At 36.7% G+C, this 16,180-nt stretch overlaps 1 protein-coding gene across 1 annotated transcript in view; it reads right to left on the bottom strand.

Moving 5' to 3' along the window:
* Positions 1 to 16,180, bottom strand: part of PLXDC2 (plexin domain containing 2) — a 406,586-nt gene that overhangs the window by 120,825 nt on the left and 269,581 nt on the right. The window contains exons 5-6 of the mRNA XM_084868544.1: positions 8,234 to 8,356; positions 1,265 to 1,383 (exon numbers count right to left, since the gene is read on the bottom strand). Of these exons, the coding sequence (XP_084724670.1) occupies positions 1,265 to 1,383; positions 8,234 to 8,356 (242 nt within the window). The remainder of the gene's footprint in view (positions 1 to 1,264; positions 1,384 to 8,233; positions 8,357 to 16,180) is intronic.

Here is a 16,180-nt window from a genome sequence, read left to right as displayed (position 1 = left end):
CTCACTGAGATCGGGTCTAAATGGGCAGTCGGACATCCCTCTCACAATCCAGGACTGCTGGGTCCCAACTGCTTGCCTGCCTGCCTTCCTGATTGCCCTAACTGCTTCTGCCTGCTAGCCTGATCACTTCCTAACCACTCCCATGCCAGCCTGATTGATGTCTAACTGCTCCCTGCCAGCCTGTTTGCCCCAAATTTCCCTCCTCTGCCAGCCTGGTCATCCCTAACTGTCCTCCCCTGCAGGGTTGATCACCTCCAACTGCCCTTCCTTGCAGACCTGGTCCCTCTCAACTGCCCTCCCTTGCAGGTCTGGTGCTTCCCAACTGCCCTCTCCTGCTGGCCATCTTGGGGTGGCCATCTTGTGTCCACATGGGGGCAGGATCTTTAATCATATAGGGGCATCCATCTTGTGTGTTGGAATGATGGTCAATCTGCATATTACTCTTTTATTAGATAGGATAGAGGCCTGGTACATGAGTGAGGGCCGGCTGGTTTGCCCTGAAGGATGTCCCAGATCAGTCTGGGGTTCCCTTGGGGCATGGGGCGGCCTGGGGGAGGGGCCTGTGGTGGTTTGTAGGCCAACCACGCCCCCTGGCAACCCAAGCAGAGGCTCTAGTATCTGGGGTTTATTTATCTTCTACAATTGAAACTTTGTAGCCTGGAGCAGAGCCAAGCCTCCTGCTTGCTCCATGGCTGCAGCTATTTCTGTTTGAATTTGTTTACCTTCTATAATTGAAACTTTGTATCCTTGAGTGGAGGCCTGGGCCAGCCAGGGTATATGGAAAGCTTGGCTTCTTTTATTGCCGAGGAAACCCAACCCTCTCAACTGCTCTCTGTGGCTGCAGCCATCTTGCTTGGGGTTAATTTGCATACCCACTCTGATTGGCTGGTGGGTATAGTAGTGATGGTTAATTTGCATATTACTCTTTTATTAGGTAGGATTGCATTCTAAATTGAAAATATTTGTTCTTAGAGTTATTTTATTATAATATTACTAGAATATAATTATTCAATAATTTTATAAAATTCATGGATTATAATGCCAATGATATAAGAATATTTTTAAAAAAACACAAAGAATTAACAATCAGTATTACCCAGTAGATTAAAACCTTTTTTTTTTTTTTTTATCAAGGTAAAGAGACCAAGAGATGAGAAAATATTTGAGTTTCATTACTATAAATCATTTCTTTCTTGACATTTGAAGGAAAGAATAGATAGTGGACAAAGTCAAGGGTGAAATAAATTTTCAATACATTACTCACTTCTTTGTACCCAAAGATGATGCGTCCATCTATGAGGAGGGTTGCCTGGAAGGTGAAGCTCCCCAGGTTGTAATTATCCTGGAGATGTACATGGTCCCACTGAACAACAAGTGCGGTGCCTGAAAACCCCACCAGAACAGAAGAAACACAATGAGAAAAACATATCAGTCAATTTTGGGTGGAGCCTTCACAAAAAACATGGGTCTAGCCTTCAAATCTAGTAGTTGTGCTACTTAAGTTTTATATGGTTAATGGAATTCTGTAATTGAAATAGCATTGGTCACATGGTGAGCTTTCAGAACATGCTAAAATCAATGACATTAGATACATTTGGTCCTGGAGATGATGATTAAATCCAGTTTGATGATATTAGAGATGACGATGAACATACTGATGATATCTAAATCAAATTCAAAATTTTTGAGTATTATTCTACAATTTGGATTTTGGCCATCACCTGTTAAGAAGACTAAAACTTTAGCATGAATGCAATTTGCTAAGGCATACTGACTTATTTTCATTATTTAAAAGTATTAATTCATAATATCTCTTTAAATAAAATGTTAACACTTCATTATTTTGCTCTAATGGAACGTAAGGGTAAAATACCACAATATCTTCTGTTAAAAACAATAATGTGAGGATTGATAAAAGAAATGTTTTCCAGTTTTAAAAATAGCATTTGGAATATTGTTAAAGAATTGGGTATTCTCTAAATATTTGGTAAAATCTAACCTCATACTGAGGTTAATATTGATCCCAGTATGAGGGGATTTTGCCTTAGGAAGTTCATTAATGTTAATGGGTATTGTCTGCTTAAATTTTCATGAGCCACTTTCAAAATGAAGCCCAGGTGATGTGAATGAATTTGGAATAAATTGACAAATGTTGAGAGAGAAAGGAACACATTCAGGAAAGCTAGAACTGCTTATAAAAGACCTGAAAATGGCTCTTCCAGACTTAGAATCATAGTCTTCCATGCTGAAGAAATTCCTTTAACATGAATGGAAATATTCTTCTTTGATTCATAATGCCTGCAGTTCTGTCTTTGTTATATTGCTTTGAGAAGGCTGCAAGGTAGCTTAAAGGTCCCCGGGCTAAGATTTCTGAAGCCTCCATGAAGTACACTAAAAAAGAATCTGTAGTGCTATATATCATGTTCTAATGAGTCAATCTACCAGTGTTTACGATAAAACTTTCAACATGAAATATAATATAAATTGAAACACAGTTTAATAGGCACCAATGAGAATTCATATCTTTGTTTTAACTGACATTGTTTTTCCATATATTTTTTTAAAGCAAATGAATGAGCAGCTAATATTTTTTTTTTGCTTAGCTCTAAGTATTGGATTTTCTGTTTGGTTAAAAAATCATTTTGTCAAAAATGTAATACAGAAAGTGAAACTCACAGAACTAAAAGAGCAAAACCAGTCTTCCAGGTCTGTAAATATCTGATTTAAAAAAAAAATCAAAATTTTATGACAGAGCTTTTGGGTTGGTGAGGATGTGGAGGTGCTAGGAGAGTCATGCCCAGAGCGGGCATGGACGCTCCGCACCTCTTCCCACATACTTTACTCTATGCATTCCTTCCCTCTGACTCTTCCCTAGCTAATTGCTGTATCAGATGATCCATGCAGAACAGAATGCTGTCTTTACTGTGCTTTTGAGTCTAACTTACCCTGAGAGCTTTTGACCAAGATGGCAACATAGGAGGCTCCTGAATTTCCTTCCTCCAATTGACACACTAACTGTTGTGGATGAAAAGGGTCTACCTGCTAACCTGACTCGCTCAGGGTCTGTGGGGCAGCCTGGCAAATTCAGAGACCTAAGGTAGCCACAAAGGATGGTCTGAAATGAAACATGTTTAAACTAAAAGCAGTTTTTGGTGGGTAGTCACGTCCTAGGCCAGTATCTTCCCTGACAAAGGTCAATCTTTACCTTAACTGAACCTGTTCATTGTCTTTTTGCATCTACAATATGATAATGTGTTGTTGGAATGTCAAAGTAATTTTCCTTTTTCTGGATCCCTCAAAGCAAAGGCTCCACTCTGCAGAGAGCACAAATCCCCCATTATTATTGAGTTAATTGTTGACTGTTAACTGTCCCGCACCCAACTAAGTAAAAGGAGTATGTGTCTATCATTTTACTTTTTTCAGAGTTTCCCCACTTTGCTTTCTCCTAACTCCCTAATCTATCACCAATGGATTTCATGTAATCCATTTACATCTCCTCTTAAATATATATATATATATTGATTTTAGAGAGAGGAAGGGAGAGGGAATGAGAGATAGAAATGTCGATGAGAGAGAAACATCATTTGGCTGCCTCCTGCACACCCACCACTGGGGATTGAACCTAAATTGGACATGTACCCTGACCGGGAATCAAACTGTGACATCCTGGTTCATGGGCAGATGCTCAACAACTGAGCCACACCACCCAGGTTTTGTCACTTCTTTTGATTGTAATGTATTATATAAAACAAGGTGAAAACTGCTGTTCTCCAGAGCATTATCTCAAGCCATTGAGATTCTGCTTCCCAGCATTTTCTGACAATTTGGCTGAAATAAACTAAAAAAAAAAAAAAAAAAAAAAAAAAAAAATTATAAAAAATTCTTTACAGGTTTGAATGTTTCTTACGTTGACATTACATAGCTACACACAAAGCAATTTCCTCTGAAAGAAATTCAGAAACTAGCTGAGTGACTGCTATGCATCGGGTGACTGAAAAAATATCTGCATTGAAACTACACATCAATCAGACCCTCAAACCTCAGAGGGAAGGGAGGAGAGGGTGAGGTTAAGGGGGAGAGATCAACCAAAGGACTTGTATGCATGCAAATAAGACTAACCAGTGGGCACAGACAACAGGAGGGTGAGGACATGAGGGGGGTGAGGTGGGGGGAATTTGGGTTAATAAGGACACATATGTAATACCTTAGTCAATAAAAAATTATTAAAATAATTTTTAAAAAAGGAAATTGCACATATGTAGGTGTTGACTATGATCCTCTCTGGAGCCCTTAAGAGCCAGGCAGCAGTTCCCCTGCCTTCCCCCTTTGGCTCATGACAACAATAAAACAAGACCACCAGCACCTCCCTGGAAGGAGCTTCCACACAAGTCTGGCACCCAGTTTTGTGGAGTCACTGCGGGACAGGTCCTGGATTGCTAGCTGTGATAGACAATAGGATTTGCATTGCTGAGTTCCACAGTCTTGTAGCAGACAGTCTTGTCTTTGGCACTAGCCATGGCTATCCCCCTCCATCCTGAGGATTTAGCAGAGAGAGAGCTGGCAAAAAATGCCCATCCCCCAGTCTTTTTATTTAAGGGATGTGACGACATATTTTATAAGCAGCTGCATGAGGATCCAGCAGCTAAGTAGTATTCATCTACTGCTCCACCTTCTCCCTGCAGCTCACTCCAACAGTAAAACCAAGTTGCCAGTACCTGTCTTAAAGGAGTGCTGTATATGTGGAGTGCCCCAAATTGTTTGGCTGCCATTGAGGTTTGGGCCCCTAAAACAAATCACCTTCCTCTGATAGCCAACAGGGTCAGCATTTACAAGTCAGAGATTAGAGCAAACAAAGACGTTTTGAAATGGGTGCAGAAGCACTCCCAAGATTAAATTTCCAGATACAGTGCAGAGAGAGCAAGCAAAAATGCCTGTCCTCCAATTTCTCCCTGTGAGGGGTTTGATGGCAGACCTTCCCAGCAGCTGCCAGAGAGCAGCAACAAATCAGCTTGCACCTAGGTGCTGACTGTGATGTCCCCTTTAGGACACTGAGGGGTCTTAGAACACTCTCAGCTACTGAGAACAAAGATGATGTCTTAGACCAGTGTTTCCAAAACTCTCTCATAATGAGAATCACCTGGTGGAGTAGTTAAAATACAGATTCCTGAATCCCAACTAAGAAGTGCTAACTTAGAATTTTTGGGAACATATAGGTAAAATTGTATACTTAACTATTGCTTAGAGCACTAGTGATTCTCATCATGAGAGAAGTTTGGGAAACACTGTCTTAGACAACCACAAGCATTTGAGAGGCAACCAGGAACTTGCATTGCTGAGTTCCACAGGCTTATAGTAGACAGGCTTGTCTTTGTGCACTGGCCATGGCTTGAAGGGGTCACCTCCTACACAGGACCCCTCTGGCAAGAATGGAAGAGGTGGCTATTTCCTCTAATGTGCAGAAACCAACACAGAGTCAAGAAATAAGAACAAAGAAGGAAATATGTTCCAAATAAAAGAACAAGATCTCCAGGGACAGATGTTAATGAAATGGAGGTAAATGATTTTCCCAAATGAGTTCAAAATGAGTCATAAAGATGATCACTGAGGTCAGAAGAGCAATGCATGTGCAAAGTGAGAATTTCAGCCAAAGACAGGAGAAGTATTGAAAGCTACTAAAGAGAAATCATATATCTAAAGCATATAATAACTGATCTGAATTTTAATAGAGGGGCTCAGCAGTAGAGTGCATTAAGTAGACGATAGGATCAATGCTTTTGAAGACAGGGCAGTGGAATTCATCCAATCAGAGGAGCAGAAAGGAAAAGGAATGAAAGGAGTGATAATAGGTTAAGAGACATGTAAGACATTATCAAATGGATCATTATTTACATTTGAGGGATCTCAGAAAGATAAAGGAGAGAGAGAAGGACAGAAATCTTATTCAAAGAAATAGTGGTTGAAAAATTTCCCTACTTGGGGACAAAATCAGACATCCAAATCCAGGGAGCCCCCAAATACCAAACAAGATGAGTCAAAGAGACTCACATGGAAACATTATAATTAAATGATCAGAGTTTACAGACAAAGAAAGAAACTTAAAAGCAGCAAAGGAAAGCAATCTGTTTCTTACAAGGGAATCTGCATAAGGCTATCATTGAATTTTTCAGTAGAAACCTTGCAGGCTAGAGGAAGTGGGGTGAGATATTCAAAGGGCCAACCAAAAGCACTTCATAAAATTTTTCAAAGAGGAAAAATAAAGTATTTAACAATTATTAAAATAATTAGGGGAAGTTAATATTATGGCTAACATTCAGAGTTATTAATATTAGAACACACCTTATTGTTACTCAAATAGTTTGAAACACAGTTCTCAAAATATATTTCTAACTATGTTTATTTTCCTCCTTCCTTTCATATTTTGCCCTATAAAAGGCCTCATCATCATTTGGCTTTTAGCACAATGATCACATTTCCCCCAAACAACTGCCCCATTTTGTGTGTTCTACCAACTAGTGAATTTCTTTCTTGATAATAAAGACAAGTGTAAAAATAGCTTTGTTCACACCAAATATTTCCATTATTTTAAAAGATAATATTTTTATTTGAACAAATAAATACTATCTTTATATTATAGAGTATTTAGACATTCATATCTTTTACAGAATTAATTAATTAATTTGAATTTATTTTTATAGTTAACATACTATATTATGTTAGTTTCAGGTATACATCAAAGTGATTCAACATTTATATACCTTACAAAGTGATTACCACAATAAGTCCAGTAATCATCCCTGATTGTACAATATTATTGACTTTATATCCTATGCTTTAATTCACATGCCGATGACAAAATAAAACTGGAAGTTTGTACTTCCATCTTTTCTTAACTTTCCAAGCAAACTCTTTTTTTCCTATTTTCTCTACTAAAGTTAGAGGCTTCAATAAGATCTAGACATCAAAATTCATTCCTGTCTTTAGGACCTTAAATTTTTACTTAGATTTGAATATATTTTGTGATATAATATACATTTTATTTGACTATTTTATAGTAGAGGTTTGGTGCACAAAATCTGTGCAAGGATAGGGTCCATATGCTTGACTAGTGATCAGGGCTGACTAAGGCCTTTTGGCTGCCAGCCCTCCCTTCCCTGCCTGCTGGCTACTGGCCAGGGTAGCATTCCACACTGCCCCTTGTGTTCAGCACACATCATAGCTAGCAACCGGTCTCCTGGGGACAATATGCATATTAGACATATATATATATATGTTTCCAAGAGAAATTTTAGGGATAAATTGTTGTTAGTATACATTATAAACCTTAAAAGGCTCTATTTCATATTTTAAAGTTAGGAAAATTAGATTTTCTTTCTCTTTTTCTTTTAATTTTTTTTATTATTGATTTGAGGGAGAGGAAGGGAGAGGAAGAGAGAGAAATATCAATGTGAGAGATAAACATTAATCTGCTGCCTCTTGCATGCCTTCTACTACCTGGGCATGTGCCCTGCTTGGGAATTGAACTGGCAACCTTTTGGTGCATAGGACAATGCTCAACCAATGGAGCCACATTGGCCTGGGCAGGAAAGTTAGATTTTCTTACATGTATTTTACTATTCACTACCCTCTATATTTTTAAAGATGTGTTCATCTTGTGGTATATAAAGTTCATAAGTTTTGTAAATTTAATATTAATGTTTTATGACACTTGCCTCTACTTGAGGATCAGAATAAGTTATCCTTATTTAGTTTTTCTAATAGCAGGGGCTTACTGAAAATAGCATCAAATGTACTTGCTTGGTTTAAAGTGCTGTTTAGCAACTCATTTATTATGGTTTCTAATATGTCTTACTAAAACATTTGTTGAACAATCAAATGAATGAATAAAATGAGTGGCATTTGACTATTTACTCTGCATATTAAGTGTTATGGTATAGCTTTGTTATCTTAGGGTATTTGCACTGAGCAGTTTATAAATCAATCTATCAAAAAACTAAACAAAATACTCCAGGTTACATAAATATTAATATAAATTTGATGATCACCATTTAAAAGTATGCATTCATGGTGAAGGCTTGGGGTGGGGGATGGGGGTGGGCTAGGAGGGACCAAATGAGGGGAGAGAGGGGACATACGTAATACTTTCAATAATAAAGATTTCCTTTAAAAAAGAAGACCCCCAAAATAAATTAACAAAAATATGCATTCAATACAAAATAGGCTAATCAATACATACCATTATCAAAATATCTAACTGTTGAATTTCTGGAGACACTGGGATCAAAATTTGCCATTAAAGGTGCTATGTACTGTGTGGCTGTCAGCATTCGATGTACAACTTCTCCAGTGTATATGAAACCTATAATTAGAAAAGTAGGAAACATGTTAAGAAACAGCCCAGATACAGTTTCAATTAAAATAGCTCGAACTCAGTTGCAGTCTTATTTTGAAAATAAAATATCATAGCAACTAAAAAAAATGAATAAAATTAATGTCTTAATGTCTACTCAACAATAGTTGAGTCTGGATTAAATAACACATTTGCGTAGGATTTGGTAGCACCCTGCAAACCATCAAATCAAAAATCTATATTATGAACAACTGTAATTGTGGACAAAGTGACTATTATCTGGAAGAGATTATTAGGCTGAAAAGATTAGCATAGTACTATCAGTAATTCCAGCATTCAATTTGCCATTATTAATCGCTTGTTATTTTAGCACTAGCCTAACATGTGACTCTTTTTTATACTTTAGTGATGTTTAATTTTATTTTCTTAAACTGCAATTTCAGCTTGGGCCATTTCAGAAGCTACACATATATATCTTCATAAATTTTTTCATATCCTTCTCCATTTCTAAAATGGAGAAAATGTGTGACACCTTTTTTACAAAGTTGAAGGGAAGCCATACACTCAAGAAAAAACTTGCACATTCCTCAGGTTACATAATTCTTTATAATACTAGCACCTCATCAAAAAGATAAAGATTACATGTTTTCAGATAAGATGGTAAAAACACTGATATTGCATTAGGCCTCTTTGCTTACCAGTGGCAGCCTACCTAGCTATTGGATAATGAGAGGAAATTTACTATGGAGAACTTCCTCTCGAATTAAATTTCAATAGCTCTGATGTTACAACCTTACCCACTTTTAATTATCCACACTTGGTTTATCTACGTTGTGGATTCTCCATGACAAATTGTTAATCATATTCCAGTTTCTTGCCTCCAAGTCTTAAGTCTAAAAGGAGAGTCAGCTCACTTATTTATGGATGATAAAGAACATTATAAACTGAAGAACCAAAAGATAGATATAGAGACAGTAAAGCAACAAGCAGACTGTCAAATTACAGCGGGGAGGTTGGGGAGATCTGGGGGAGATAAGAGATCAACTGAAGGACTTGTATACATGCATATAAATACAACCAATGGACACAAAACTCTGGGGAGAGAGGGTATGTACGGGAGGGGGGGCATTGGTATATGTACAAAAATAATAACTTAATAAAAAAATATAAAAAATAGCAGAAACTGGTTTGGCTCAGTGGATAGAGCGTCGGCCTACGGACTGAAAGGTCAAAAAAATAAAAAAAGTAAAATAAAATAAAATAAAATAAAATAAAATAAAATAAAATAAAATAAAATAAAATAAAAGGAGAGTCAGCTCAGGGAATAATAACTCATTTTTATATTAATCTAGGAAATGCACAATTAAGAACATATATGTAAGTGGGTACACACATGTGCGAACACACACTATTACAAAATAAAATTCAGAGCAAGTTATTTGTGAAAGTGCAAGTTATTTGTGTAATGTTTAGGCAATCATAAGGTAACTAGATATCTGAGGCTATTGTAAATCATTTTTTAATTTTCACAATAATTGATAAAACAAGCAAGATTTAAAAACACAAAATTAGGTAGGATTTAAACTTCTAGAAGTGTTCAAACTTTTGTTATCTCACTTCATGATCCAAATAAAGCTTTCATTGTATATTGTGATTTTATTGCTTCCAATTACAAACTGGAATTATTGGAAAATTAAATCTGTAGTGACTGACTAAAATTCATTTGTCTTTCTAGCAGTATCTCCTTTACTTCTTTTTAAGTTTTTATCAAAGGCACATTTTAATTCTATTTACCTTAAACATGTATTTTAATTAGGAAAGTCTTAACATGTATTTCGATTGTTGATTAGATCTTGTTTCTTATTTGATAAATAATAGCTCTCAAAATAAATTTCCTATGCCTTGAAGAGAATTTTGTCCATTTGCAATTTTACACAGCTCAAATGTATTAAAGATGTTACATAAAGTGATGCAGCCATTACTTTTATTTAATTTCCCTGTAGATTTTCAGAGACACTCTTGAAGTTCAAAGCCCAATTTCACATCCTTAAAATTATAAAGATGAAGAGTAACTATTTTTTGAAGGTCTATCATTTATTTTTTTTCTCTGATCCTCACCAACATGCCTTTGTAATTTCACCATTAAAATGGATAGAAAAATTCTAAAAGTCTGATGGTTTAAGAAAAAAATAAATTATACTTTGCAAATGTTCTTTCGGGGCAGTAGCTCTGGATAGTTATTTCTCTACTCTATAGTCTCCAGGTACTAATAGAAAAAACTTTGCTTGACTTGAGTAAAGAATGCAGTAACTCAAGGAGTAAGATGATTTTAAATCAATACAAAATTCATTCTCCAAAACAGCTTTAAGAAAAGCATCAGCAATTTCTAAAAATAGGGTTGCAAAATGCACAACCATCGATGATTTCAGATGCTCAATTCTTACTGTTAGTTTCTAAAATCATATATATGTATCAATATATATATATATATATATATATATATATATATATATATATATATATATATAAAAATTTGTCACTGAATGTTCCTACACAGATTTGACAAAAAGTTATTCTCCACCTTCTATACACTCAGTTTCAGATCATGGGAATCATTAACTCTTGCTTCCTTTATCAGGAAAAAAGTTTTCCAGAATGAAAATTTCCTAAATTTCAAAGATGCAAAATTTCCCCAAAGAACTAAGTAAAAATATAAAAGATTTTGTTAGTATGTAAAAGCAATAATTGCAATCCTTGATTCTCCTATTATGTAAAATTAAAATAAATATCAGTCACTGTTACAGGTGGTGCATCTACTATTAACAAGAAACAACTGCTATAACCACTAGCACATTTGCCACCACTATTCATGTGCTACTACCATTACTGCCACCACCACCACCACCAAAAGGAATGTGAGGGGCAATCCAAGGAGAGAAGTACCCCACCACTCCACAAAATGAAATCAATGTTGCTAATTCGTGTTCCTCAGCCATATTGAAATCTACTTCCTTTGATATGTTAGGTTACTTCTTAGTGACCAAGATGTGAAATGCTTGACTGCACTGACGGGCTCTGCAGTCCTTATATCCCCGGGTTAAAAAATGTCACCTCAGCCCTGGTTATAACTGCGTGGTCAGAGACCCCACAGGCCGGAGAGCTGGGAAGTGTAAGTAGGAGTTGAATAGGACCCAGGTGCACGAATGAAGGAGACCCTGAATGCAATAAATCTGTCCTAAGTTTCAAAGGCCCCGCAGCACCCATTTAGACATTTACCTATTTTCTTCTGAATTTTATTTTTCAATTACAGTTTACATATAAATGTGTGTATTAACTTGTATTAGCTTCAGCTGAACATAGTGGTTAGATAATCATCTACTTTACAAAATGTCTTCCCCCCAATCCTGGAATTTCAGGTACCCACCTGGCACCATAAATAGCTGGGAGTTTCTTCAAAAATTTAAAAATGGAACTTCCTATGTCCCTGTGAGTCCACTTCTGGGTATATATTTGAAGAAGCCCAAAATGAATTTGAAAGAATATATGCACCCCTATCTATGCTCACTGCAGTATTATTTACATCTCTCTCTCTCTCTCTCTCTCTCTCTCTCTCTCTCTCTCTCTCTCTCTCTGTCTGTCTGTCTCTGTCTCATCTCTATCTCTCTCTATCTCATTCATTTTGGTCTTTCCCATTTAAGGTAATTTAGGCAAACTATTTGTATTGCGGGTGTGTGTTTTTTAGATTTGGCATTTGAAGGCTAATCACACATCTTTTTTGCTCACTATATGCTTCTAGTTTAAATAGTACTCATTTATCCAGTCATAAGTTCTGCAGAAAAATTGTTATTATTCAGATAACATGGTACCCAGAAGATACCCATTTGAAAGAACCAAATAAGAGAAGCAACTTTGTTTTGCATTTTTGAATTTCAAATGATAGCTAACACAGAATTTCCATTTGCCTTTACTAGTAAACCTGGGGTCCAATATTAATTTCAGCTGTAATCACAGCTTTGTTCTTGTACCCAGAAGGTTTCTCAAGGGCTGCTTTCTGCAGAAGCTCTTCAATCACTTGAATAATCTAGTTTTAAATCTGTAAGCCTTACCAAGTCATTTGAGGGTTCTATCATTGTAAGTTCTGACATGAGTAAGCCTTCCTCAGTAATTATGTATTTATCAACTGCAATTATGTATTTATTAACCACAAGTACTACTGTGATAAGGGTGAAATTAACAATTATCTTCTCTAGGTGGCCTTTACCAATTATATTGTTTCAGTATTCTCTTCACTGTAATAACTTTGGAAATAATATTATTTCCTTTCATTAAATGAGGCATATAATAAAGTTGGATAATTTGCTCAAAGCCAAGTGGCTAGAATTGGTTTCTAACTCCAAATTTTATGACCTCTTTACAATATACTTTAGAATTCATTGTGTTTCCAGAACTATATGCTCTTCTCACTGGATTTCATATTTAAACAAGGAGTAGAAAAAGACCAGTTTTCTCTGTTAAAATTTCAGCACCTACACTGCAGAGCAAAGCTGTAATCACCTCAAATCCTGCCACTTTTATTATATTACTTCATCCTCTGTTCTTTCAACTGGAAAATTGTATAAATAGGTTAAAATTAGGTTTCTTTTTGCAATCTACCAAATGACTCAAACCGGTAGGAATGACATATAATTATAGACTTTATATAATAGTACAAGCAAATTCTTTCTTAGCCATGTGACTAAGTTCTTGACTTCTCTGTGCCTGTTCCCTAATCTGTTAAAATAGAGTAGTAATGGCATGAATATCATTGAGTTGTAATAGTTGGACGAGTTGATATATTAAAAGCACCTTCAAACAGGGCTTAAAATAAAATTTGCTGAAAATAACCAATCAATTAAATCATCTCTAATTTTTACCTGGAAGTCTTTTCTGTCCATTGCATACTAGTTGAGTGGCTTGCACTAAAATGTCCATATGACTTCAAAGTCATGTTTCAGACCCAAATGGTATGATACATGTTTCTTTGCATTATTGCCGTTTGGGTTAAGGCACACCGCTGACCTAACTGCAAACCAACAGGTAACAGAACGCCTTAATGCCCAAGTTCTTAGTTTGGTATGTCTTTCCTTACATTCTTTTTTTTTTTTATTGATTTTTTCAGAGAGTAAGAGAGAGGGATAGAGAGTTAGAAACATCTATGAGAGAGAATCATCGATCAGCTGCCTATTGCACACCCCCCACTGGGGATGTGCCCGCAACCAAGGTACATGCCCTTGACAGGAATCGAACCCGGAACCATTGAGTCTGCAGGCCGACGCTCTATCCACTGAGCCAAACCAGTTTCAGCTGCCTTTCCTTACATTCTGATGGAATAAGTACCTTGTAAAAATATTAACCTCCTATTAGTTGTAAATGGTTGTTTCATTGAATTGGAAGTGTCATAATAATAAAGCAAGCATGAGCGGCTATAACTGCTTGTGAAACTTCAACGTATAGAGAGCTACATAAAATATTCTGCTTCATCATCATTCCATTGATATTTTCTATCCCAGAGGAAAGGTTGGAGCTGATGTGTGTGCCTGTAGGGCTCGAAGCATTTATAGTTAAGTGCTATTTTTAGAGCGCAAATGACAGTGGTATATGCCACCGTTGCCATCTTCAGGACGTGTGTACTATGATCCTTACATATTCATCAAGTAGATCTGAAATTTATGGTCATTCATCCATAAGGACTTTATTTGGAAAATAGAGTTTTCATACTGATCCCTAATTAACCTTATATATGATCTCTTTCACTTCTATTCATAAAGAATTTAGTTACTCAACTTGCATTTTATAGAAATGCCCTTTTATGAATCGCAATATATTCTCACATGCTTTAGACTACTCTCTTCCAGACAAATACTTGTTTGTAACTCAGTCAGCCTTTTAAACGAAGCCATATGTGGCAGCAATTGCTAACTTGAAAATTAAAAATTGTGGTTAGTTATCTGGTAATGCAACTGTCTGCCAGCAGCAACTGCGCAATGACAGGGTTCACCCAACAGGCTTCCTGTGGGCACAACTGTTGCGAGCAGACCGCACAGTTCACTGTGAGGACATGGGTTTGTAGTTGGTCAGTCAGCTAAGAAACAGAAAAGTTTCAGGAGTTCATGTGAGCTCACTAACCACTGGCTCCTTGGAAGAAACCTATAACATTGTCAATCGCCCAAGATTTCCCCTTCACAATTCCAACCAGCTGTCAAGATAAAATATACCAAATCTATTTTACATAATGAAACATTATAAATATATACATTCATACTCCTTTATTCTATTGCCTTTATTGGCATCATTGGGGATTGCAAATTACAAATTACAACAGAGTCATCCTCTGAGGACAAAAAGAAACAAGTTACGCTTGGTTATTGGCTGCAAATTATATCCCTGAAATTACCAAGGTAGAATTTTATGTTAACTACGTAAAGTGCCTCTCTCCAGCCCTAGAGAGGAAGAGCAGGAGCCAGAACTGTGTACATGAGGCAAGAGAGACCAAAATCCGTACCTTCTTTCGTTTGCACTTTGTATTGCTTTTCAATGAGGCATTGGCCTGCTACTTTTTACTTGAAAATTAAATCCATCCCCTCTATTCAGGCAGATGCCAATAATTTTTCAAAAACTTTACTCCTACACGGGAGAGACAAGGAGTATAGTTTTAAATTATTTATAGTCCTAGACTGAGGATTCAAGGATCCTGCTGTCAAATTATAGACTCACATGGGCAGCCCAGTACTGAGGTCTTGATTTTCAGGTATGCTGTCCCACGTTTGCAAAGCTTCTGTTTTGAATTCCATTTGGACCCTGATTCCTCTGAGCAGACTTTCTAGAAGACAACTACTTGGCTTCCCGACTTATGAATATCAGCTCCTGTGGAATGCTTCTGTTTACTAGGACCAAAATAATCTCTTAGGAACTACCTAGGACAGCGCAAATTTACCAGCTGGGCTCCCATCCAGGCTCTGTCCTCTAGAGAGGGGAGCTCATTTCTTGCTCCACGCATGTGTGCACTGTCCAAACTCCCCTCTCCCCACTCCGCTCTCTCCTCAGGTTCCAGGTGTACCAGGGAGAAATATGGAGTTAAAAACTACCATGGAAATCCATTTTTCAAAAATCTAGACACAACCCTGGAAGGAAGATGGCCAAATGTAGAGAGAGACCACCTTTGGGTCGCCTCTACGTTATCAGACCTCACTGTACTTATGGAATAATCTGTAGGACTGTATGTTTTATTTAAAAAATCTTGTACATTTAAAGTAAAAATATTATCTAGCAGGAGAACAGCTCATTCAGATTTCTGTCCAGAAATGTAGTTTATTCAGTTTACAAAAAAACAAATTTTATTCTACATTTTTGAAACTATAACTACACTTTTCCACCTCCTTTCCTCCAGGAATGTTTTTTGTTTTCCATCACTGATTGGACATTTCTAGGAGAGATAAAAGTCCCATCACTAAGTTTTAACAGAATCCATCCAACCAGGGTCATGACAAGTCCTGAATGCACTGACAATCTCTTCATTGTCCCTCCTTTTCAGTGCAAGAGAACTCATTAATCTAGACTGGAAAGAAGCCAAAGGGAATAGAAGAGCTTTGCTTTCTCAAAGACAGCCCTCAGCATTGCACCATCTCACCCCAATCAAGGACCTGCTCCTTCCTCTTTCTCCAGCATATCTAACATAACCAATTGTTGCCTCAGATAATTTTGATTTCAGTGCATGAGCATTCAACTTACAGATTTGTCTAATGTCATCTATCTATCTATCATCTATCTCTCTATCTTCTATCTATCTATCTATCT

This window comes from Pipistrellus hanaki (assembly GCF_964339955.1).
Source record: "Pipistrellus hanaki genome assembly, chromosome: 1".
Lineage (NCBI taxonomy): Eukaryota > Metazoa > Chordata > Mammalia > Chiroptera > Vespertilionidae > Pipistrellus > Pipistrellus hanaki.
The sequence above is the reverse complement of the archived record's forward strand: the minus strand, read 5'-3'. Positions and strand labels throughout refer to the sequence as shown.